This window comes from Balaenoptera ricei, chromosome 16, assembly GCF_028023285.1.
Source record: "Balaenoptera ricei isolate mBalRic1 chromosome 16, mBalRic1.hap2, whole genome shotgun sequence".
Lineage (NCBI taxonomy): Eukaryota > Metazoa > Chordata > Mammalia > Artiodactyla > Balaenopteridae > Balaenoptera > Balaenoptera ricei.
The window spans coordinates 35,312,859-35,339,024 of record NC_082654.1 but is presented as its reverse complement, the minus strand read 5'-3'; the positions used below and the strand labels follow the sequence as shown (position 1 = coordinate 35,339,024).

The 26,166-nt window shown below is 37.0% G+C and overlaps 3 protein-coding genes across 4 annotated transcripts in view; 1 reads left to right on the top strand and 2 right to left on the bottom strand.

Annotated features, from left to right (window-relative positions):
* Positions 1–7,259, top strand: part of BTAF1 (B-TFIID TATA-box binding protein associated factor 1) — an 88,719-nt gene extending 81,460 nt beyond the window's left edge. For both annotated transcript variants that reach the window (XM_059900371.1, XM_059900372.1), the window contains 5 exons: positions 708–860; positions 2,705–2,916; positions 4,179–4,338; positions 4,721–4,891; positions 6,394–7,259. In XM_059900371.1, the coding sequence (XP_059756354.1) occupies positions 708–860; positions 2,705–2,916; positions 4,179–4,338; positions 4,721–4,891; positions 6,394–6,537 (840 nt within the window). In that variant the 3' untranslated portion in view covers positions 6,538–7,259. The remainder of the gene's footprint in view (positions 1–707; positions 861–2,704; positions 2,917–4,178; positions 4,339–4,720; positions 4,892–6,393) is intronic.
* Positions 1–26,166, bottom strand: part of FGFBP3 (fibroblast growth factor binding protein 3) — a 128,796-nt gene that overhangs the window by 90,534 nt on the left and 12,096 nt on the right. The gene's annotated exons all lie outside the window — the stretch shown is intronic.
* CPEB3 (cytoplasmic polyadenylation element binding protein 3) overlaps positions 15,880–26,166 on the bottom strand; it is a 205,746-nt gene continuing 195,459 nt past the window's right edge. Inside the window, exon 10 of the mRNA XM_059900380.1 lies at positions 15,880–15,951. Coding sequence (XP_059756363.1) covers positions 15,913–15,951 — 39 coding nt within the window. The 3' untranslated portion in view covers positions 15,880–15,912. The remainder of the gene's footprint in view (positions 15,952–26,166) is intronic.

Sequence of the window (26,166 nt, the reverse complement as noted above, 5' to 3'; positions counted from 1 at the left end):
GACTTGTAGCAGTTTTAAAGATAGAAATGGGAAAAGGTGATTTTGAAGGCTTATACCTCTCCCACAGTTTCTGTCAAAGTGCTTATGGATACAGTTGAGACCCAAACTGTCAGCCAAGTAATTGACAAAAGACAAAGGGTATGGCTGAATCAGAGAAAGAAAAAAAAGAGCTGAGGGGCTTCTGATTCTCAAACACAACCACCTAGTTCCACCTTACCCTTCCCACCACCAGACATGTTGAATCAAAATACTGTGTAGAGGGGAGAGATTTACAGATTTATAAGGTCCTCAAGAAGTTTTTATACCCACTGAAGTTTGAGAAACCTTTCTTTAGAAAATGATGTCTAGTTCTAGAATCATCTATCAGCATTATCAGGCACTTTGAGTGGGAAAGGGTTAGCTAGGAGCTAATAAATAAGACATTCTTTCACGAGAAGCTCATTGTCTAGTGGGAGAGACAGACATAAACAGTACAGTTTATACAAGTTATAAATGCTGTCACAAAAATAAATACAAGTTGCATAAGAAGCACAGATGAAGACATCACAGATGAGATACTTGAACTGTTTCTTGAAGAATGAGCAGGAGTAGTGAGAAGGGGAAGAAAGGCATTTTAGATAGACGGACTAGCATAGCAAAGATACTGAGATATGAACATTTGTGGCATGTGAAGGAGACTTGTATATACTTTTTTCCCTTTCTTAAAGGCATTACAGTACCTACGTAAACTGTGCAACCATCCAGCATTAGTCTTAACACCTCAACATCCAGAGTTCAAGAGTACTAGTGAAAAACTTGCAGTTCAGAATTCTTCTCTCCATGATATTCAACATGCCCCTAAACTCTCGGCTTTGAAACAAGTAAGTAGGTCTTTTAAGTGTTAGATGTGTGTTGTACATTCTTGGTCTGTAACAGTAGGTAAATTTGCTTTTCCAAAAGATTACTGAGGTGTTTACTGTTTCTTTTATTTTTAAATTTGGTTTGTTAAATTTTTGATACAGCTTTTTAAAAACTTGTGGTAAAATATATAACATAATATATGCTGTTTTAACCATTTTTAAGTGTAGAATTCTATGGCATTAATAACATCCACAGTGTTATGTAACCATCACCACTATTTATTTCCAAAATTTTTCCATCAACCAAACAGAAACTCTGTACCTATTAAGCAGTAACTTCCCACTCCCCTTTCTGTAACCCCAGGGAACCTCTAATCTACTTTCTGTCTGTATGAATTTGCCTGTTCTAAATATTTCATGTAAGTGGAATCATATCGTTGTTCTTTTGTGGCTAGCTTACTTCACTTATTTTCAAGGTTCATTCATGTTAGAGCACGTATCAGTACTTCATTCCTTTTTATGGCCGGATAATAGTCCTTTGTTGTTGTTGTTATTACCACCACCGGTACATTTTGCTTATCCAGTCATGTGTTGATGACACTTGGGTTGTTTCCACCTTCTGGCTATTGTGAATAATGCTGCAATGAGCATTAGCTTATAAGTATCTGTTTTGAGTCCCTCTTTTTAGTTCTTTAAAATATTAGACCTAAGAGTGGAATTGCCGTATTATATAGCAATTCTATGTTTAACTTTTTCAGGAACTGCCAAACTGCTTTCCACAGTGGCTGCAACATTTACATTCCCAAGCTATGTGCCAGGGTTCTGACTTCCCTACATCCTCACCAACACTATTTTCCTTTTTTTAAGTATAGCCATCACAGTAGGTATGAAGTGGTATCACATTGTTGATTTGATTTGCTATTCCTAATGACTAATGATGTTGTTTTTCATGTGCTTATTGGGACATTTGTATATCTTCTTTGGAGAAATGCCTGTTTAAGTCCTTTGACTGTTTTTTTCATTGGATTGTTTGTCTTTTGGTTGAGTTTTAGGAGTTTATATTCTAGATATTAAGCCTTTATCAGATATATGATTTACAAATACTTTCTCCCATTCTATAGATTGTCTTTTAACTTTCTTGGTCATGTCCTCCATGGTGTCTGATGAGAAAACAGGTGTTCATCTCATTGAGAATCCCTTTTACAGGAAGTCACTTTTGGGAATTCCCTGGCAGTCCAGTGGTTAGGACTTGCCGCTTTCACTGCCGGGGCCCGGGTTTGATCCCTGGTTGGGAGACGAAGATCCCACAGGTCGTGTGGTGGGGGGAGGTGGTCACTTTTCTCTTGCTGTTGTCAAGATTTCGCTTTTTGTCTTTGTCTTTCAACAGTTTGATTATAATGTGTGTCAGTGTGGATCACTGGAATTTATTTTTCTAGGAACTGCTTGCTCTGCCATTTTGCTCATGTCACTCTTGGTATAACTTTTACAAATGGAGTTTTAAAAAATTCTGAAATTTGGAAAGGTTAAATTAAAGGAACCAATTCCAAGTTAATGTAAACGTTAATACCATTTAGTTCTTCTAGCCTTAAAAATTAAGATCTTATTGTAAAATCTGGACTTCATTGTTTTAACTTTTTGTAGTTATTCTGGCTTAAATTTTATTGAGAATAACTAATGGATGAAGATTTTAGATTTCACACGGGCTAGTGTAGAAAATGTTATAAATGAGAGCCCAAAATGCTAATCTGCTTTTCAGGTCACAGGTAAGTTAACCTTTTCTCACCACAAAGAGAAGTATTTATTTTGGTGAGATTGACTGCCTACTTTTATTGGACATCTGCGTAACAATTGATTCTTTTTTCAAGTTGCTGTTGGACTGTGGTTTGGGAAATGGCAGCACTTCCGAGAGTGGCACAGAGTCTGTTGTAGCCCAGCACAGGATACTGATCTTCTGTCAGCTTAAAAGCATGCTTGATATAGTAGAGCATGATCTTCTCAAACCTCACTTACCCTCTGTCACTTACCTGAGATTAGATGGTAGCATACCTCCTGGTCAGAGGCATTCCATTGTTTCACGGTAAGTGGCTTCTAAAATCTTACAAATCAAGTTATAGTCAATTTATTATTATTACCTACATAGAAGTTTGCCTCATTGAAGTATCTTCTTTGCCTAGATATTTGCAAATGTGTTTTTTTGTTGTATAATTCAACCCAACTAAATCTTTACCTTTTTACAATACAGAACTGCAGAAATATAATTGAATAGTTTGTTTAGTTAGGGGGAAAAAAAGTGTGACTGTATTAGGAAAGCACTCCTAAGGGCATGAAAGAAATTTAAGGCATCAACAAAAAATAGAGATAACTACTTTCCCCTCATCTGTTTTTGGGGGTTGGGGCAGGAGGAAGCAAACAAATGGCTTAACTAAGCTCTTTATCCTGATCCCTCTGTCTCTGCTGAAAACAAGTTGGAAGCTGGCCTAGCTTGGAAGCAGAATCACTGAGTGCAGTGTTTCTTACGTGTGGTCTGCTCCCTCTGCTTTGGAAATCTCAGGGGTTCGTTTTTAAAAATGCATATTCCTAGGTTATGTCCCAGGCCTGCTGACTTCAAGAGTGAGCATTTTTAACAAGCATCCCTAAGAGATTTTTAGGCACAAAAAAGTTAGAGACCCACGAAGGGACTTTGAACCCAGGTTTGACTCCTGACTCTTACCACTGAGGCAGTGTTCTCTTGGGCCTGTTTATTATCCACACAGCCTGAGAGTCTCTCAAAAAACAATAATCATATCTTATAGAGCTGTTGTAACAATTAAAAAACATAAAGCATATAAAGTACAAAGCCCATTGCTTGACTCAGAGTGAGTAATAAATGGTAGCTTAGTAACGTTAGTTTTTCTTTTTCCTAGAAGCTACCAGATGTCCTTTGTCAATATCTTCTAGGACTAGTACAATTTTAGCAACCCTCAGCACGCTAATCTTCTACCTTCCCTGACTGATCTAACCTTTCTCTACGCTCTTCTGTCTCCATATGTTAAAGGTTCATAGTTGGGTTTTGTCTTAATTATAATTAGTGTTCCATTTTTGCATCCATTTTGCAGTTGGACTTAATTGCTAGGTATGAAATTTCTGACATGTTCTAGAATACCTTCTATCTACTACTAAAGATGTTATGTATATTGATAGTCTGAACTCACTCAGGTGGTCACAGAAACGTCCGTGTCGTGGATTATAAAGCAGTGTTCTCATTTGTGCTCTTTAACTTTTATTAAACAGTTCAGTTTCTGTTACTGGAACTTTAGGAAGGAATGTACTAATTTTATTTTTTAATATCTATGTTTTTAGGTTTAACAATGATCCATCCATAGATGTTCTCTTACTTACAACTCACGTTGGTGGCCTGGGGCTTAACTTAACAGGCGCTGACACGGTGGTGTTTGTGGAGCATGACTGGAATCCCATGCGCGATCTACAAGCTATGGACCGGGCCCATCGCATTGGGCAGGTAAAAAGTCAGCACGCACAGGTGTTACCTTGTGCCCTGGGAAAAATCACTCCCCCCAAAAGACAGGAAGCCTTGGTTTAAGTGCCTGCTCTTATGTTAGTAAGTGTTGTGACGTTAGGCAAGTCACTTAATTTTGTGGCACCATTTCCTCATGCATTAAATGAGGTGCTTGGGCTAAGAAAACCTGGGAAACTGTCCATTCCTAATATTCTGTGATCGTCTGCAAACATTTTAAGGTCATGGGCACAGATAAAGAAAACCCAGTCCTAATTCAATAGTAGTTAAGTACTTAGTAGAAGTATGCAAGCCCTCTGACTTGGTAAATCTCAAAACTTACCCATTTATTCATGCTACAGTTGCTTAACTTCTTTTTCTCATTCAGAAACGTGTGGTTAATGTGTACCGATTGATAACCAGAGGAACGTTGGAAGAGAAAATAATGAGTTTGCAGAAATTCAAGATGAACATAGCAAATACTGTTATTAGCCAAGAGAATTCTAGTTTGCAGAGTATGGGGACAGATCAACTCCTTGATCTGTTTACTCTTGATAAGGTAAAGAAAGAACTTACACAATTTGTTGTATTTTTAATGTGTTCACAGACTTCCTGGAACTGCTTGGTAAAAGTATTAAAAGGAGGAGCAAAAGTCATTCACTTCAGTATCACCTAGACAACCCTTTGTGGGAATTTTTGATGTCCAGATAAAACTCTCCAGGATACTAGGGGATGTTTGAAGGTCTGACTTTTGATTGATGTCTCCAGTGTCTTCCCCAGATTTTCTTTCCTTAGTCCCTACCTGCTAAAGGACAGCTGTTTCTGGAGTCAGCTAGACCTGGGTCTGTGTTTCTTGCCCTGCCTCCTATTAACTGGTGACCTTAGGCAAATTAACTTCTCTGAGCATCTTCAGCCTTGGCAGGATAACAATGCCTATGTTACTACAGAGTTGTGAAGATAATAAATAGTAGCTATTGTTGTTATTGTGGATGATGGAACTAATATATCAGATAACAATCCATTATCAAAGGATGCACCAGCTGGAAATATTGGTTGATCTAATAATGTAAAACTAATAGGGTTGGATTTAAAGTCCTGTGTAGGTTCAGAAAATCAACTGTACACTCAGTATAAATTAGGGTAAGAAATGGCCTTATATAATGCAATTAAACTAGCTGTAATAACAGAATTATAGTGTCCAAATGTGAGAGAAAGTAGTTCCACTCTACTCTGTGTGTGTTAAGCCACACTTAGAATACTGTCTGGTTCTGGGTGCTGCATTTTAAACAGTAACAAATCAGTGAATCCCCAAAAGATGGCCAGAATGGAGAAAGGTTCTTCAATCAATCATGTCACGTAAGGGAGGTTGAAAGAACAAGATCTGTGTAACCCAGAAAAAAGGCTCAAAGAAACATGGATTGCTTCAAATGTATTTTATTCTGTTTGAAACAATATTCTTATGGGTGACTTTCAGCGAGCAGAAACTGGGCTCAAGGGGTGTTCCAAGGAAGCAAGAACTATTGCCATAAAGGATCTTATTGGCAAAATTTGAATATGGACTACATATGAGATCATCTTAATATACCAATATTAAATTTCCTTAATTTGATCTTTGTACTTTGGTTATGTAAGAGAATGTCCTTGTTCTTGGGATAAAGGGGCATAATTATGTACAACTTACTCTCAAATGGTTTTGGGAAAGGCTGATAATTTAACTATATATCTAATACTAACATATACACAGGTATATATATATATATATATATATATATATATACACACACAGGGGAGAAGAATGACAAAGCCAATGTGACACAGTTAACAGTGAGTTCTTTGCAGTGTTCTTAAAATTTTTCTCAAGTAAAAAGCGTAAAATGATAAATTATTAGGGCTGTGGGAAAATAGAATAGGCTATCTTATGAGTTCACGAACTTCCCCATATTTTGAAGTGTTTAACTCTGTTGAAAAAGTGCAATGTTAGAAACAAGTATGATATTTTAAAGGAAAATAAAATTTCTGAAATTAATCTTTCATTTTATCTTTCTGCCAATTTTTCTTAAGGATGGCAAAGGAGAAAAAGCTGACACCTCTACTTCTGGAAAAGCAAGTATGAAATCAGTTCTTGAAAACCTGAGCGATCTTTGGGATCAAGAGCAATACGATTCAGAGTACAGCCTGGAAAATTTCATGCATTCTCTCAAATAACTATCAAATATTGTAAATGCAATTGCTGCTAGTTCAGTAACATTTCTGCTGATATTCAGCAAATTTCAAAGTTTATGGTGAACTTTTTAGCTCAGTGTGTAAATAGATCTGAAGAATATTCAGCATAACGCTGGTTCTTGTTTCACTGGGGGGAACAAGTTATTCTCAAACATTTGCACTGTATTAAATTTAAATGTTAATGTGAAATGGTTTAAATTTTACATGCTGAATAGCTGCAGAGCAGAGGAACCAAACCAGGTTTACATGTGCTACCATGAGGTGTTCTTACTGGGAACAAGCCTCCTATCTTTACATAGTAGTCACTTTGTACAGGCTAATATCCATGAGTACTTTAGTGTTCATGTACATTTTTCCTTTTAAAGAGAACTTGTTTTTATAAATGATTAAAACTAGGGCTTTTTTTGTATAAAAGCCTTTAATGAGCCATAATTTTAAGATTAATGACTACAATACTGGTTACTCTTGGAACATGAAAATCTTAGACAATGAATTGAACCAAGCTTTTGGTGGAAACCTTTATATATTTAATGCAAAGGCATAGTGTTGTTCAAATCTTTAACATCATTTTGTCAACTTTTAAAATATATCAACTATTCTAAATACAGGTAATGTTCTATTTAAGGCTATCATAACATCCTATTAAGAGGGTGTTCTTTTAATTTATCTAAGGGCTAGGATATAGCCAGATTCTGAGAACATATCTACTCAATAGGTTTCAATCATATATATATATATATATATATATATATATATATATATGTGTGTGTGTATATATATATATACACACACATATATATATATATAAAATATATATTTTTTGTAACTATGAACCTATACAGTTTTCCAGAAGTAGATTTTACACTGTTTAGAATTTCAAAGCCTATGGTGAAAAGACTGTTTATTGTAGTAATGCATGACTGAAGCATAAAAGGGAGAAATGATTCCTTTATACACACAAACATACATAAATACACATATCTATATGCACAGATGTACCTATCCTGCATCCAAAAGGGTGCTTGGTATTGGCACTAAAATCATGTAGTTGTACTGGGCAGCAATAATTGGGCATGAAGCTGATTAGTGTTAGAAAAGTGAGCTCAATAGTGAGGGTGGGTATATGTATATAGATATGCATGTATGTGTATGTATATAATTTTATATATTTCACACATAAATTAATACATGCCTGTGTGCATATATATGTATGGGATATATTTGTATATACATGTACAGGAAATAAACATCCCCCAGGTTTGTGGCTGGCCATACACATAGGCATTGGTTTCAAAACCATCAGACCTCAGCTGTAAAATAACTTTTTGTTAAAATAAAGTTTTACTGTTCTGCAGCATTTAGACATGGATGTGTCACATTTCAGTAGCTTTGACAACCATACTGTAACATTAAACATAGCATTCCACAAGAGAATAAAAAAAAGATTTAACTGTAAAAATATGTGCAACTGTGTGTTATTTGTAGGAAATGACCACTAGAAAAAGCAAAAGATCATTAGTTTAGATATGTTCTAAAAAAGCTCAAGATCTTTTTTCTTACTAATTAAATGGTTATTTTTTCATTATTTAGGATTTATAGTCAAATTTGGTGGAAGACAAAAAAGGAAATTCTTGACTTTATACAGAATATCCATTGTACATAGCACAGTGAAGCTGTTTGGGGATGTGACCACTCAGAGACAAAAGTGGGGGGACTATAAGAGCATAATAGAAATTACAGAAAGGTAACAGCATTGCATTCACATATCTGTTCCAAATATTTAATCCCAGTACAATCTTATACCTCCCGATTAAAGATAGACCTCCCGATTTCCCAGAATACATGCTGGCATCAGTGGAATCTAAGTGAAATTGATTGCAGGAACATCTGTTATCAAGTGCCAGAGTATTCAGTGTGAATCTACAAAGCAAAAACTTGAGTTGTATCAAGTAACAAAATATTTGCTAGTCACACAAGTCAGTGTCAGACATCAAAAATTGCCTCCTGCATAAAGAAAGGGTTCCCACCAGTCTTTAGTAAATTCCCTCAAACCGGTGAAGTTCTGTTGAAGAATATAGGAGCTGAGATCCTATTATCTGTGTAGGGACAACAGCCATGGTTTCAGGCTCACAGGAGAAAGTAGAGCTATAACTTAATCCTCTCCATAAAGCCACAAAGACTTCATGTATTGCAACAGGACTAGTAGAACTGTCCAAGAGCCCAGAATCACAAAGTCATCTATGAGAAATCAGAATCCCAGAATACCTGTACCAAAGGTAAGTAAGGTTGGGTTATTTTAAGTGTATAGCTATAAGAACCACAGATTAAGAAAATAACAAATCAACTCTGGGACCCTAGCAGAAGCAAACAAAACTGCCCTATAGGAACAGTTTCAGATAGTGTCCCTTAGGATTACCACAGGGGAAAGCTTCTAAGATTAAACTCACACACAATCTACAGGAGGCAATGAACTGCCAGGAGGAAGAGTCAGCAGATGCAAATAGGAAAATTCATTATTTAAAAACTGCAAATGGGGACTTCCCTGGTGGTCCAGTGGTAAAGAAACCACCTTACAATGCAGGGGACGAGGGTTTGATCCCTGATCAGGGAACTAAGATTCTACATGCCATGGGGCAACTAAGCCTGCGCCACAACTAGAGAGCCTGCGTGTCGCAAAATACAGAGCCCACGTGCCCTGGAGCCTGCACGCCACAACTAGAGAGAAGCCCGCGTGCCACAACAAAAGATCCCGCATGCCTCAGCAAAGATCCTGCGTGCTGCAACTAAGACCCAGTGCAGCCAAAAATTAATCTTTAAAAAATAGTTATTTAAAAAAATAGAATAAAAACTGCAAATAGAATAATCCGAAAGACCATAAAATAATGATTAGATATGAAAGTAAGGAAAACATTATTTAAAAGTTAGGCAAATTTGAGGGCTTCTCTGGTGGCGCAGTGGTTGAGAATCTGCCTGCCAATGCAGGAGACACGGGTTCGAGCCCTGGTCTGGGAAGATCCCACATGCCACAGAGCAACTGGGCCCGTGAGCCACAACTACTGAGCCTGCGCGTCTGGAGCCTGTGCTCCGCAACAAGAGAGGCTGCGATGGTGAGAGGCCCGCGCACCGCGATGAAGAGTGGCCCCCGCTTGCCGCAACTGGAGAAAGCCCTCGCACAGAAACGAAGACCCAACACAGCCAAAAATAAAAATAAATAATTAATTAATTTTTAAAAAAAGGCAAATTTGAAACATTCAAATGAAAAAAAGTCACTGGAATTGAAAACTTGATAGTCATCAACGCAGATTAGACACAGGTGAAGAGAGAATGTGAATTGGGAGACTGATCTTATAAAATCATCTATGATGGGATACAGAGATGGATTGATAGAAACTATGAAAGGGCAGGCAAAAATCATGGGAGATGGAATGAGAGCACCTAATAATACAGTTCATAGGAGGGTCCAGAAGGAATGGGATATGGGAAAAGAGACAAAGTCGTCTTTGACTTAACTCTGATTATTACACACCCCTGCATCCAGTCTATCAGCAAGTTCTACCATCTCTGGCTCCAAAATATATTCCAAGTCTGTTCACCATTCTCCATCTCTACTACTACTGCTATAGTTCCCACCATCATCTTAACTCTTCAGGACTACTGTATCCTAACTGGTCTTCCTGCTTGCTAAGCCTCCCATGACTTCCTATAACACTCATACTGAATCTGAACTCCTTACCATGGTATATAAGCCCTACATGTTCTGGCCCCCGCCCATCTCTCTCACTTTCAGCATATCCCACCATATTTACCCCAGTCAAGTCAGTCTGTCCCCCTGCTAATGCCTCAATGTAAAACCAAATGTGTTTCCATCTCGATTTTGGTTCTTGTACAGCTTGGTGAATGGTGTCATGGGGAGATATGGAATACTGAAAAAGGAACAGATTGGGAAGGGGGAGAGTAGGAAATCAAGAATTGTCTTTTGGTCATTAAATTGAGATCCTTGTTATATCAAAGGAGAGATGTTGAATCTAGAGCTCAAAGGAAAGGTCAAGACTAGAGATATAAATTTGGAAGATAGTATTTTTAAGGAATGGGACTGAATGAGATCTCCTGCGGTGTTATTTATATAGTGAAGTACTATAAAGCAGTGAAAAATCAATGACTATAGTAAAACATGGATAAATCTCAAAAACGAAGTTGAGTGAAAAAAATAATAAAATATGTATAGTTTCAGTCTATATAAAGACTAAAAACAGGTAAAAATGAAACACTGTTTAGGGATATACAAACAAATCACATATATGGTTATTGCACATTTGAAACAAAAAACTGAGTGACAGTCACATGCACAACACTTATTGATCACTTCCTACTCTGTACCAAACACAATGGGAGAAGCTTAAAGACCAGTGAGGAGGAAGGATACCTTAGCCAACAGCTGATATGGTTACATTAATTTCAGAAGAAGTAGACCTCACGGCAAAAAATACTACTTACAATAAAGAGGGGTATCTCATAATGATAATGTGATTTCAGAACCAGGAAGTTATAACAGCTCCAAACTGATATACACCTCAAAATCCATAAAGGAAAAATAGACAACTACATAAAAGGAAATGGACAGGTCCAAGGTCATAGTTAGAGATTTTAACTCACCTCTTTCAGTAGAACAAGCAGGCCAAAAAAAAAAAAGCAACAGGATATAGACAATTTGAATAATATGGTTAACAAATGTGACTTAATTGACATACCTAGATATACCCAACAACTCCAGAGTACATTCTTTGGAAGCTTGTGTGGAACATGCATCAAAACTGACCATATGCTGAGCCATAATGCAAGTCCTGGCAAATTTTAAGAAATTAAAATCACAAATACAGTGTCCACTTTCTCCACTCCTATTCAGGAGAGTGTAGTATTGGCATAAAGATAGATCAAAGATATACTTGAGGTCCTTCCTTGTGCAATATGGCAATAAAAGGAAAGCACACACATCAGAAAATAAGAGACAAAACTTTTGACTTACAATGGTTGTCTATGTAGAAAATTCCGAAGAATCTACAAAAAAGCTACCAGAATTGAGTTTAGAAAGTTCTCGGGATACAAAGACAATATACAAAAAGTCAAATGTATTTTTATACTTGGCAATAAAAAATTGGAAACTGAAATTTTTAAACATTCTTTTTATAATAGCACCAAAATCCACAAAATAAGTCTTAGAAAACATGTAAAAAGGTTTGTGTGCTGAAAACTACAAAAATGCTGATGAAGGAAATCAAAAAGATATTAAAAAATAGAGATACATATTATGTTCATGGATTCAAAACTCAAAATTGTTAAGATTTCAGTTCTCTCCATACAGATCTATAGACACAAAGCAATTCCAATCAATTTCCAGGAGGACATTTTGTACATATCAAACTGATGCTAAAATTTTTATGGAAAGGCAAAGGAACCATAGTAATCAAAGACAACTATGAAAAAGGAAACAGTTGTAAGACTTACACTGCCAGATTTTAAAGCTTACTATAAATGTATAGTAGTCAAGAGAGTGTAGTACTGGCATAAAGACAGATTAATGGAACAGAACACATTGCCTACAAATATATTGACACTTAAAAAGTCAATTGATTTTCTAAGGTGCTAAGGCAGCTCAATGGAGAAGATAATCTTTTCAAAAAGTGTGTGTCCATACACTAAAAAACAAAAATAATAACCCACAACTCCAAACATACCTTATATCTTATGCAAAATTTAATTCAAAGTTAACCATGGACATACATGATAAACCTAAAGCTGTTTAACTTCTATAGAAACAGAAAACATCAGAGAAAATTTTTGTGATGTTGGGTTGGGCAAAGATTTCTTAGAAATTATACTATAAGCATGATCCATAGAAGAAAAAAATGTAAGTTGTACTTTGGAAAAAATTAAGAACTTCCACTATTTGAAAGACACTAGAAAGAATGAAGAGCCACAGCATGAGAGAAGATATTTCCAAATCACATATCTGATAAAAGGCTTATATCTTGAAAATGTCAAGAATACATAAAGAACTTCTAAAACTCAGTAAGCAACCCAATTTAAAAACAAGCAAAATATTTGAACAGATACATCACCAAATAAGATATATGAAAGACAAATAAGCACATGAAAAGATGTTCAAAATGTTCAACATCTTTTCCAATAGTGTGTAGTGGTATATCCACTACAATTACACACCTATGAAAATAATTCAAAATTTTAAAAACTGACAATATGAACTGCTGATGAAGATGCAGAGCAAAGTGGTGTGGCCACTTTGGAAAACAGTTTGGCTGTTTCTTAAAAAGTTAAGCATACGCTTACCAGATGACCCACCAATCCCATTCTGAGTTATTTACCTGAGTGTAATGAAATATGTTCACACAAAAACTTGTACACAAATGTTTATAGCAGCTTTATTCATAACAAAGGACGCAAACCACCCAAATGTCCATTAACTGACAAATGGATACATTTGACAAATGGCTATTTGGCCATAAAAATGAATAAAGTACTGATGTATGCTACAGTATGGATGAACCTTGAAAACATTTTGCTAACTGTAAGCACTTAGTCACAGAAGACCACGTAGTGTATGATTACATTCATATGGAACATCCAGAATGGAGAACCATATAGAGACAGAAAGAAAATTAGTGATTACTTAAGGCTGGGAGTGTCGTATAGGTGGGTGATAGGGAAAGGGTTCAGATTTCTTTGTGAAGAGATGAAAATGTTCTAAAATTAACTGTGGTGATGGTTGCATATATCTGTGAATATATCAAAAACCACTGAATTGTACACTGAAAATGGGTAAATTGTATATGAATTATATCTCAAGAATTTTTTTAAAAAAGAGTTTCTAGGGAAAGCCAAAGGAAAGAGGGGAGACAAAAACAAGGACACTAGGGGAAACTGAAGCCCCCAACACCTACAATTATAGCAACATTAAACAGAGCCTAACTCACAGCAAAATAGACATAAAATCTCACACTAAAGGCCTATTTACCTATTTCCCAATACGTCATGCCCAGCTTTCAAAAAAAAATTACAAACAAGCTAGGGCAAGAAAAGACACAATCTGAAGAGACAAAGCAAGCATCATTACCAGACTTTGGAATTATCATATTAGAAATTTAATAGCCATACTACCCAAAGCAATCTACATATTTAATGAGATTCCTATCAAATTATCCATGACATTTTTCACAGAACTAAAACAAATCATCCTAAAATTTATATGGAACATAAAAGACCCAGGATTGCCAAAGTAATCCTGAGGAAAAACAACAAAGCAGGAGGCATAACCCTCCCAGACTTCAGATGATACTACAAAGCTACAGTAATCAAACAGTGTGGTATTGGCACAAAAACAGACATATGAATCAATGGAACAGAATAGAGAGCCCAGAAATAAAGCCACACACCTATGATCAATTAATCTTCGACAAAGGAGGCAAGAATATACAATGAAGACAAGACAGTCTCTTCAGCAAGTGGTATTGGGAAAGTTGGACAGCCACATGAAAATCAATGACATTAGACCACACCATCACACCATACACAAAAATAAACTCAAAATGGCTTAAAGACTTAAACATAAGACATGAAACCATAAAACTCTTAGAAGAGAACATAGGCAAAACATTATCTGACATAAATTATACCAATGTTTTCTTAGGTCAGTCTCCCAAAGCAATAGAAATAAAAGCAAAAATAAACACATGGAACCTAATAAAACTTACAAGTCTTTGTACAGCAAAAACAACCATAAGCAAAATGAAAAGACAACCTATGGACTGGGAGAAAATATTTGTAAATGATGCGACCAACAAGGGCTTATTTCCAAAATATACAAACAGTTCATACAACTCAACAACAACAAAAACAACCCAATCAAAAAATGGGCAGAAGACCTAAATAGACATTTCTCGAAAGAAGACATACAGATGGCCAAAAGGCACATGAAAAGATGATCAACATTGCTAACTATTAAAGAAATGTAAATCAAAACTACAGTAAGATACCACCTCACACCAGTCAGAAGGGCCATCATTAAAAAGTCTACAAATAATAAATGCTGGAGAGCGTGTGGAGAAAAGGAAACCCCCTTACACGTTGGTGGGAATGTAAATTGGTGCAGTCACTATGGAAAACAGTGTGGAGGTTCCTCAAACAATGAAAAATAGAGTTGCCATATGATCCAGCAATCCCACTCCTGGGCATATATCCAGACAAAACTATAATTCAAAAAGATACACACATCCCTATGTTCACAGCAGCACTATTTACAATAGCCAAGACATGGAAACAATCTAAATGTCCACTGACAGATGAATGGATAAAGAAAATGTGGTACATATAGACAACGGAATACTACTCATCCATAAAAAGGAAAGAAATAATGCCATTTGCAGCAACATGGATGGACCTAGAGATTATCATACTAAATGAAGTCAGAAAAAAAAGCCAAATACCATATGATATCACTTATATGTGTAATCTAAAATATGACACAAATGAACTTATTTACAAAACAGAAACAGACTCACAGACATAGAGAACAGAACTGTGGTTGCAAAGGGCGGGGTAGGGGAGGGATGGAGTGGGAGTTTGGGATTAGTAGATGCAAACTATTACATATAGAATGGATAAACAACAAGGTCCTACTGTATAGCACAGGGAACTATATTCAGTATCCTGTGATAAACCATAATGGAAAAGAATATGAGAGACTTCCCTGGTGGCCCAGTGGTTAAGAATCCACCTTCCAATGCAGGGGATGCAGGTTCGATCCCTGGTCAAGGAGCTAAGATCCCACAATCCATGAGGCAACTAAGCCCGTGCACCACAACTACTGAGCCTGTGCACCACAACTAGAAAGCCCCCACATGCTCTGGAGCCCGCCTGCCACAACTAGAGAGCCCATGCGCTGCAACTACTGAGCCCGCGTGCTCTGGAGCCTGTGCACTGCAACTACGGAACCCATGCACTCTGGAGCTCATGCGCCACAACTAGAGAGAAGCCTGCGTGCCTCAACGGAGAGTCTGTGCACCGCAACGAAAGATCCCACGTGCTGCAACTAAGAACCGACGCAGCCAAAAATAAATAAATAAAAATGATTTTTTAAAAAAAGAATATGAAAAACAATGTGTATATATATATATATATATATGTATAATTAGTCACTTTGCTGTACAGCAGAAATTAACACAACATTGTAAATCAACAATACTTCAATACAATTTTTTTAAAAAAGGAAATGCTAAAAGTCAAAAACACTGTAACAGAAATGAAAAATACCTTTGATGGGCTCACAGTAGACTTGACACTGAGTCAGTGGATTTGAAGATATGTCAATAAAAACTTCCCAAACTGAAATGAAAAGAAAAAAAATGAAAAAGACAACACTATTCAAGAATTAAGAGAGAATTACAGTGTAACATATGCATAATGGAATAGCAGAAGTAGAGAGAGAGAAAGGAGCAAAAGAAATATTTTAAGTAATAATGACTGAGAATTTTCCAAAATTAACGTCACAGAGCAAAACACAGATCCAGGAAGCTCCGAAACACCAAGCAGAATAAATCCGTCCCCCCCAGATTTGCACCTAGGCATACCATATTTAAACTGCAGAAATCAAAGACAAAAATTTTTGAAAGAAGCCAGAGGAAAAAAACACCTTACCTATGGAGGAACAATGATAAAACTTACATCAGACTTGTCTTCACAAATCATGCAAGCAAAAAAGGACTGGATTGAAATATTTAAAGTAGTGAAAGAAAAAAATCCACCAACCTACAATTCTGTATCAAGCAAAACTATCCTTCAAAAATGGAGCAATAAAGACTTTCTCAGACAAATAAAAACTGAGGGAATTTGTCACCAGTCAACCGCCTTGCATGGAGTATTAAAACAAATTCTTCAGAGAGAGGGAAAATGATATAGGTCAGAAATTCAGATCTACATAAAGAAAGGAAGAACATGAAAAGGAAGGAAGATAAAATAAAACCTTTTACTTTCAAAATTCTTAATCTAATAGTAACTATTCAAAATAATAGCAAGAATATATTTGGTGATTATAGCTTATATGTAAGTGACATGAATGACAGCCATGCTATAAGGGACAAGAAGGAGGAACTGGAAATACTCTATTATAAGGTATCTGCACTACCCATGAAGCATGGAATAGTGTTATTTGAAAGGGGACATAGATTAGTGTAAATGAAAACTGCAAACCCTAGGGCCTCTAGTAAAAAATAATTTGTTAAAGAAGTATAATTGAAGTTCTAAGAAATGAGAGAAAAGGAACTTCCCTGGTGGCGCAGTGGAGGCCACGCTCCCAATGCAGCGGGCCCAGGTTTGATCCCTGGTCAGGGAACTAGATCTCACATGCATGCCACAATAAGAGTTCACATGCCACAACTAAGAAGCCTGCGTGCTGCAACTAAGGAGCCGGCGAGTGGCAATTAAGGAGCCCACAAGCCACAACTAAGGAGCCCACCTGCCGCAACTAAAGGAGTCCACATACCGCAACTAAGGAGCCTGCCTGCAGCAACTAAGACCTGGTGCAACCAAATCAATTAATTAATTAAAAAAAAAGAAATGAGAGAAGATAGAATCTTAACAATTTGCTCAGATAAATCCAGAGAAGGCAGAAAAAGAGGGAAATTTAAAAAGAAAACAAAATGAGAGCAATGTATAATAAACAGCTATAAATATGATAGGTATTAATTCAACTATATGAATACTCACTAAATGTAAATTACCTAAACACACCAATTAAAAGGTAGAGACTGAGAGGATATTGAAAAAATGAGACCCAATTATATGTTATCTACAAGAGACCCACTTTAAATACAAAGACATAGATTAGAAGTAAAGGGATAGAATCACCTCATACCCATTAGGGTAGCTATTATTAAAACAAAACAAAACAAAACAAAAAATAGAAAATAACAAGTGTTAGCAATAATGTGAAAAAATTGGAAACTTTGCACACCCTTGTCGTGGGAGTGTAAGATGGTACAGTCACTGTGGAAAACAGCATGGTGATCCATCAAAAAATTAAAAATATAATTACCACTTGATCTAGCAATTTATACTTCTGAGTATCCAATAGAACTGATAACAGGACCTTAAAGAGATATTTGCACACCCATTTTCTTTTTAAATTTTTGCATTTTATTTTATTTTTTTATACAGGTTCTTATTAGTCACCAATTTTATACACATCAGTGTATACATGTCAATCCAATTGCCCAATTCAGCACATCACCATCCGCACCCCCCAGCAGCTTTCCCTCCTTGGTGTCCATACGTTTCTTCTCTACATCTGTGTCTCAACTTCTGCCCTGCAAACCGGTTCTTCTGTACCATTTTTCTAGGTTCCACATACATGCGTTAATATACGATATTTGTTTTTCTCTTTCTGACTTACTTCACTCTGTATGACAGTCTCTAGATCCATCCACGTCTCAACAGATGACTCAATTTCGTTCCTTTTTATGGCTGAGTAATATTCCATTGCATATATGTACCACATCTTCTTTATCCATTCGTCTGTCAATGGGCATTTAGGTTGCTTCCATGACCGCTACTGTAAATAGTGCTGCAATGAACATTGGGGTGCATGTGTCTTTTTGAATTATGGTTTTCTCTGGGTTTATGCCCAGTAGTGGGATTGCTGGGTCATATGGTAATTCTATTTTTAGTTTTTTAAGGAACCTCCATACTGTTCTCCATAGTGGCTGTATCAATTTACATTCCCACCAACAGTGCAAGAGGGTTCCCTTTTCTCCACACCCTCTCCAACATTTGTTGTTTGTAGATTTTCTGATGATGCCCATTCTAACTGGTGTGAGGTGATATCTCATTGTAGTTTTGATTTGCATTTCTCTAATAATTAGTGATGTTGAGCAGCTTTTCATGTGCTTCTTGGCCATCTGTATGTCTTCTTTGGAGAAATGTCTATTTAGGTCTTCTGCCCATTTTTGGATTGGGTTGTTTGTTTCTTTAATATTGAGCTGCATGAGTTGTTTATATAGTTTGGAGATTAATCCTTTGTCCGTTGATTCGTTTGCAAATATTTTCTCCCATTCTGAGGGTTGTCTTTTCGTCTTGTTTATGGTTTCCTTTGCTGTGCAAAAGCTTTTAAGTTTAATTAGGTCCCATTTGTTTATTTTAGTTTTTATTTCCATTACTCTAGGAGGTGGATCAAAAAAGATCTTGCTGTGATTTATGTCAAAGAGTGTTCTTCCTGTGTTTTCCTCTAAGAGTTTTATAGTGTCCAGTCTTACATTTAGGTCTGGAAACCATTTGGAGTTTATTTTTGTGTATGGTGTTAGGGAGTGTTCTAATTTCATTCTTTTACATGTAGCTGTCCAGTTTTCCCAGCACCACTTATTGAAGAGACTGTCTTTTCTCCATTGTATATCCTTGCCTCCTTTGTCATAGATTAGTTGACCATAGGTGCATGGGTTTATCTCTGGGCTTTCTATCTTGTTCCACTGATCTATGTTTCTGTTTTTGTGCCAGTACCATATTGTCTTGATTACTGTAGCTTTGTAGTATAGTCTGAAGTCAGGGAGTCTGATTCCTCCAGCTCTGTTTTTTTCCCTCAAGACTGCTTTGGCTATTCCGGGTCTTTTGTGTCTCCATACAAATTTTAAAATTTTTTGTTCAAGTTCCGTAAAAAATGCCATTGGTAATTTGATAGGGATTGCATTGAATCTGTAAATTGCTTTGGGTAGTATAGTCATTTTCACAATATTCATTCTTCCAATCCAAGAACATGGTTTATTTCTCCATCTGTTGGTATCATCTTTAATTTCTTTCATCAGCGTCTTATACTTTTCTACATACAGGTCTTTCACTTCCTTAGGTAGGTTTATTCCTAGGTATTTTATTCTTTTTGTTGCAATTGTAAATGGGAGTGTTTCCTTAATTTCTCTTTCAGATTTTTCATCACTAGTGTATAGGAATGCAAGAGACTTCTGTGCATTAATTTTGTATCCTGCAACTATACCAAATTCATTGATTAGCTCTGGTAGTTTTCTAGTGGCATTTTTAGGATTCTCTATGTATATTATCATGTCATCTGCAAACAGTGACAGTTTTACTTCTTCTTTTCCAATTTGGATTCCTTTTATTTCTTTTTCTTCTCTGACTGCCGTGGCTAGGACTTTCAAAACTATGTTGAATAGTAGTGGTGAGAGTGGACAACCTTGTCTTGTTCCTGATCTTAGAGGAAATGCTTTCAGTTTTTCACCATTGAGAATGATGTTTGCTGTGGGTTTGTCGTATATGGCCTTTATTATGTTGAGGTAGGTTCCCTCTATGCCCACTTTCTGGAGAGTTTTTATCATAAATGGGTGTTGAATTTTGTCAAAACCTTTTTCTGCATCTATCAAGATGATCATATGGTTTTTCTTCTTCAACTTGTTAATATGGTGTATCACATTGATTGATTTGCGTATATTGAAGAGTCCTTGCATCTCTGGGATAAATCCCACTTGATCATGGTGTATGATCCTTTTAATGTGTTGTTGGATTCTGTTTGCTAGTATTTTGTTGAGGATTTTTGCATCTACATTCATCAGTGATATTGGTCTGTAATTTTCTTTTTTTGTAGTATCTTTGTCTGGTTTTGGTATCAGGGTGATGGTGGCCTCATAGAATGAGTTTGGGAGCTCACGCCAAGGAGTACTTCCCAGAACTTCTGCTGCCAGTGTCCTTGTCCCCACGGTGAGCCACAGCCACACCCTGCCTCTGCAGGAGACCCCCCAACACTAGCAGGTAGGTCTGGTTCAGTCTCCCCTGGGATCACTGCTCTTTCCCCTGGGTCCCGATGTGCACACTACTTTGTGTGTGCCCTCCAAGAGTGGATCCTCTGTTTCCTCCAGTACTGTCAAAGTCCTGCAATCAATTCCCACTAGGCTTCAAAGTCTGATTCTCTAGGAATTCCTCCTCCCGTTGCCGGACACCCAGGTTGGGAAGCCTGACATGGGGCTCAGAACCTTCACTCCAGTGGCTGGACTTCTGTGGTATAAGTGTTCTCCAGTCTGTGAGTCACCCACCCAGCAGTTATGGGATTTGATTTTACTGTGATTGCACCCCTCCTACCATCTCACTGTGGCTTCTCCTTTGTCTTTGGATGTGGGGTATCTTTTTCAGTGAGTTCCAGTGTCTTCCTGTCGATGACTGTCCAACAGCTAGTTGTGATTCTGGTGTTCTCGCAAGAGGGAGTGAGAGCACGTCCTTCTACTCCACCATCTTGGTTCCTCTGCACACCCATTTTCCTAGCAACATTACTCCCAATAGCCAAGAGGTAGAAGCAACCCAAGTATGCATCAATGGATGGATGAATGGATAAACAAATTGTGGTATCGACAAACACTGGAATATTACTCAGCTTTAAAAAATGAAGGAGGCCCTGCAAAGCCCCCTCCAGGCCACATGGGTCCTGGGGGCATAGGAGGGAGGCTGGGAGATCAGGCAGGCGGGAGGGGCCCTCCGGGTGGGGTCCCCCACCCTCTGAGACCAGAGGCGGGAGGCAGCCTGGGCCCCTTCTGTTCTGTTGAGCCTAAGCCCTACACCCCACACCCCCCAGGGCCTTTTCCAGCCCTGTGGGTCCTAAGCATAGGCCCTGCCCACCGCCCAAACCTCACCCCTGTTTATGCCCCTCCCCCCACATCCAAGGCCTTTTCCACCTTTTTTTTCCCCTCCTCTTTTTTACTATTGTGGTCCTTCTGATTGTTGTTTCATCTATATTTTTATATTTTTTCTAACATATCTGTTAGTTTCCTAGTCTAATCTTATTTTTTACTTTGTTATTGTTCTTTTTTTTTTCTGCCCCACGTGGCTTGCAGGATCTTCATTAACGAGCCAGGGGTCGGGCCGAAGCTCCTGTGGTGGGAGTTCCGAGTCTGAACCACTGGACTAACAGAGAACCTCAGACCCCAGGGAATATTCATCGGAGTGAGGTCTCCTGGTAGTCCTCATCTCAGCACCAAGACCCACCTATACTCAACAGCTTACAAACTCCAGTGTTGGAAGCCTCAGGCCAAACAACCAGTAAGACAGGAACACAATCCCACTCATAAAAAAAAGGGAAAAAAAATGAGACAGCAAAAAAATACGTCACAGATTAAGGAGCAAGGTAAAAACCTACAAGAACCAAATAAATGAAGAGGTAATAGGCAATCTACCTGAAAAAGAATTCAGAGTAGTGATAGTAAAGATGATCCAGAATCTCAGAAACAGAATGGAGGCATGGACTGAGAAAATATAAGAAATGTTTAAGAAAGACCTAGAAGAACTAAAGAACAAACAGAGATGAACAACACAATAACTGAAATGAAAAATACACTGGAAGGAATCAATAACAGAATAACTGAGGCAGAAGAACGAATAAGTGAGCTGGAAGACAAAATGGTGGAAATAACTGCTGAGGAGCAGAATAAAGAAAAAAGAATGAAAATAATTGAAGACAATCTCAGAGACCTCTGGGGCAACACTAAACGCACCAACATTCAAATTATAGGGGTCCCAGAAGAAGAAGAGAAAAAGAAAGGGTCTGAGAAAATATTTGAAGAGATTATAGTGGAAAACTTCCCTAACATGGGAAAGGAAGTAGTCAACCCAAGTCCAGGAAGCACAGAGAGTCCCATAGAGGATAAACCCTAGGAGAAACACACCAAGACACATATTAATCAAACTAACAAAAATTAAATTCAAAGAAAAAATATTAAAAGCAGCAAGGGAAAAACAAAAAAATAACACACAAAGGACTCCCCATAAGGTTATCAGCTGATTTTTCAGCAGAAACTCTACAGGCCAGAAGGGAGAGGCAGGATATACTTAAAATGATGAAAGAGAAAAACTTACAACCAAGATTACTCTACCCAGCAAGGATCTCATTCAGATTCAATGGAGAAATCAAAAGCTTTTCAGACAAGGAAAAGCTAAGAGAATTCAGCACCACCAAACCAGCTTTACAACAAATGCTAAAGAAACTTCTTCAGGCGGGAAACACAAGAGAAAAAAAAGACCCACAAAAACAAACAAGAAAAAGGTAATAGGAACATACATATCGATAATAACCTTGAGTGTAAATGGATTAAATGCCCCAACCAAAAGACAGAGTGGCTGAATGGATACAAAAACAAGACCCATACATATGCTGTCTACAAGAGACCCACCTCAGACCTAGGGACACATACAGACTGAAAGTGAAGGGATGGAAAAAGATATTCCATGCAAATGGAAATCAAAAGAAAGCTGGAGTAGCAATACTCGTATCAGATAAAATAGACTTTAAAATAAACACTGTTACAAGAGATAAGGAAGGACACTATATAATGATCAAGGGATCAATCCAAGAAGAAGATATAACAATTATAAATGTTTATGCACCCAACATGGGAGCACCTCAATGCATAAGGCAAATGCTAACAACCATGAAAGGGGAAATTAACAGCAACACAATAATAGTAAGGGACTTTAACACCCCACTTACACCAATGGACAGATCATCCAAACAGAAAATAAATAAGGAAAACCAAACTTTAAATGATACAACAGACCAGATAGATTTAATTGACATTTATAGAACATTCCACCCAGAAGTGGCAGAATACACTTTCTTTTCAAGTGCACATGGAACATTCTCCAGGATAGATCACATCTTGGGTCACAAATCAAGCCTCGGAATATTTAAGAAAAATAATGAAATCATATCTAGCATCTTTTCTGACCACAACGCTATGAGATTGGAAATCAATTACAGGAAAAAAATTGTAAAAACCACAAATACATGGAGGCTAAACAGTGCACTACTAAATAACCAAGAGATTACTGAAGAAATCAAAGAAGAAATTTAAAAATACATAGAAGCAAATGACAACAAAAACACAATGACCCAAAACCTATGGGACGCAGCAAAAACAGTTCTAAAAGGGAAGTTTATAGCAATTCAGTCTCACCTCAAGAAACAGGAAAAATCTCAAATAAACAATCTAACCTTACACCTAAAGCAACTAGAGAAACAAGAACAAAGAAAACCCAAAGTCAGTAGAAGGAAAAAAATAATAAAGATCAAAGCAGAAATAAATGAAATAGAAACGAAGAAAACAATAGCAAAGATTAATAAAACTAAAAGCTGGTTCTTTGAGAAGATAAACAAAATTGATAAACCCTTAGCCAGACTCATCAAGAAAAAAAGGGAGAGGGCACAAATCAATAAAATTAGAAATGAAAAAGGAGAAATCACAACTGACACCACAGAAGTACAAAGGATTATAAGAGACTACTACAAACAACTATATGCCAAAAAAATGGACAACCACAAAGAAATGGACAAATTCTTGGAAAGGTACAATTTTCCAAGACTGAACCATGAAGAATTAGAAAATATAAAAAGACCTATCACAAGTAATGAAATTGAAACTGTAATTAAAAATCTTCCAACAAACAAAAGTCCAAGACCAGATGGCTTCACAGGCAAATTCTATCAAACATTTAGAGAAGAGCTAACACCCATCCTTCTCAACCTCTTCCAAAAAATTGCAGAGGGAGGAACACTCCCAAATTCATTCTATGAAGCCACCATCACCCTGATACTGAAACCAGAAAAAGATATCACAAAAAAAGAAAATTATAGACCAATATCACTGATGAACATAGATGCAAAAATCCTCAACAAAATACTAGCAAACAGAATCCAACAGCATATTAAAAGGATCATACACCACGATCAAGTGGGATTTATCCCAGGGATGCAAGGATTCTTCAATATATGCAAATCAATCAATGTGATACACCATATTAACAAATTAAGGAATAAAAACCATATGATCATCTCAACAGATGCAAAAAAAGCTTTTGACAAAATTCAACACCCATTTATGATAAAAAAAACTCTCCAGAAAATGGGCATAGAGGGAACCTACCTCAACATAATAAAGGCCATATATGACAAACCCACAGCCAACATCGTTCTCAATGGTGAAAAACTGAAAGCATTTCCTCTAAGATCAGGAACAAGACAAGGATGTCCACTCTCACCACTCTTATTCAACATAATTTTGGAAGTCCTAGCCATTGCAATCAGAGAAGAAAAAGAAATAAAAGGAATACAAATTGGAAAAGAAGAAATAAAACTGTCACTGTTTGCAGAGGACATAATACTATAAATAGAAAATCCTAAAGATGCCACCAGAAAACTACTAGAACTAATCAATGAATGTGGTAAGGTTGCAGGATACAAAATTAATGCACAGAAATCTCTGGCATTCCTATACACTAACAACGAAAAATCAGAAAGAAATTAAGGAAACAATCCCACTTACCATCACAATAAAAAGAATAAAACACCTAGGAATAAACCTACCTAAGGAGGTGAAAGACCTGTACTCAGAAAACTATAAAACACTGATGAAAGAAATCAAAGACGACATAAACAGATGGAGAAATAAACCATGTTCTTGGATTGGAAGAATCAATATTGTGAAAATGACTATACTACCCAAAACAATCTACAGATTCAATGCAATCCCTATCAAACTACCAATGGCATTCTTCACAGAATTAGAACAAAAAATTTTACAATTCGTATGCAAACACACAAGACCCCGAATAGCCAAAGCAATCTTGAGAAAGAAAAACAGAGCTGGAGGAATCAGGCTCCCTGACTTCAAACTATACTACAAAGCTACAGTAAACAAGACAGTATGGTACTGGCACAAAAACAGAAATATAGATCTGTTGGTACAGGATAGAAAGCCCAGAGATAAACTCACACACACATGGTCACCTAATTTATGATAAAGGAGGCAAGAACATACAATGGAGAAAAGACAGCCTCTTCAATAAGTGGTGCTGGGAAAACTGGACAGCTACATGTAAAAGAATGAAATTAGAACACTACCTAACACCATACACAAAAATAAACTCCAAATGGTTTAAAAACCTAAATGTAAGGCCAAACACTATAAAACTCTTAGAGGAAAACACAGGAAAAACACTCTTTGACATAAACCACAGCAAGATCTTTTTTGACCCACCTCCTAGAGTAACAGAAATAAAAACAAAAATAAACAAATGGGACCTAATTAAACATAAAAGCTTTTGCACAGCAAAGGAAACCATAAACAAGATGAAAAGACAACCCTCAGAATGGGAGAAAATATTTGCAAATGAAACAACAGGCAAAGGATTAATCTCCAAAATATACAAACAACTCATGGAGCGCAATATCAAAAAAACAAACAATTCAATTAAAAAATGGGTGGAAGACCTAAATAGACATTTCACCAAAAAAGACAAACAGATGGCCAAGAGGCACATGAAAAGATGCTCAACATCACAGAGAAATGCAAATCAATACTACAATGAGGTATCACCTCACACCGGTCAGAATGGCCATTATCAAACAATGTAGAAACAATAAATGCTGGGAAGGGTGTGGTGAAAAAGGAACCCCCCTGCACTGTTGGTGGGAATGTAAATTGATACAACCACTATGGAGAACAGTAGGGAGGTTCCTTAAAAAAACTAAAAAGAAAACTACCATATGACCCAGCAATCCCA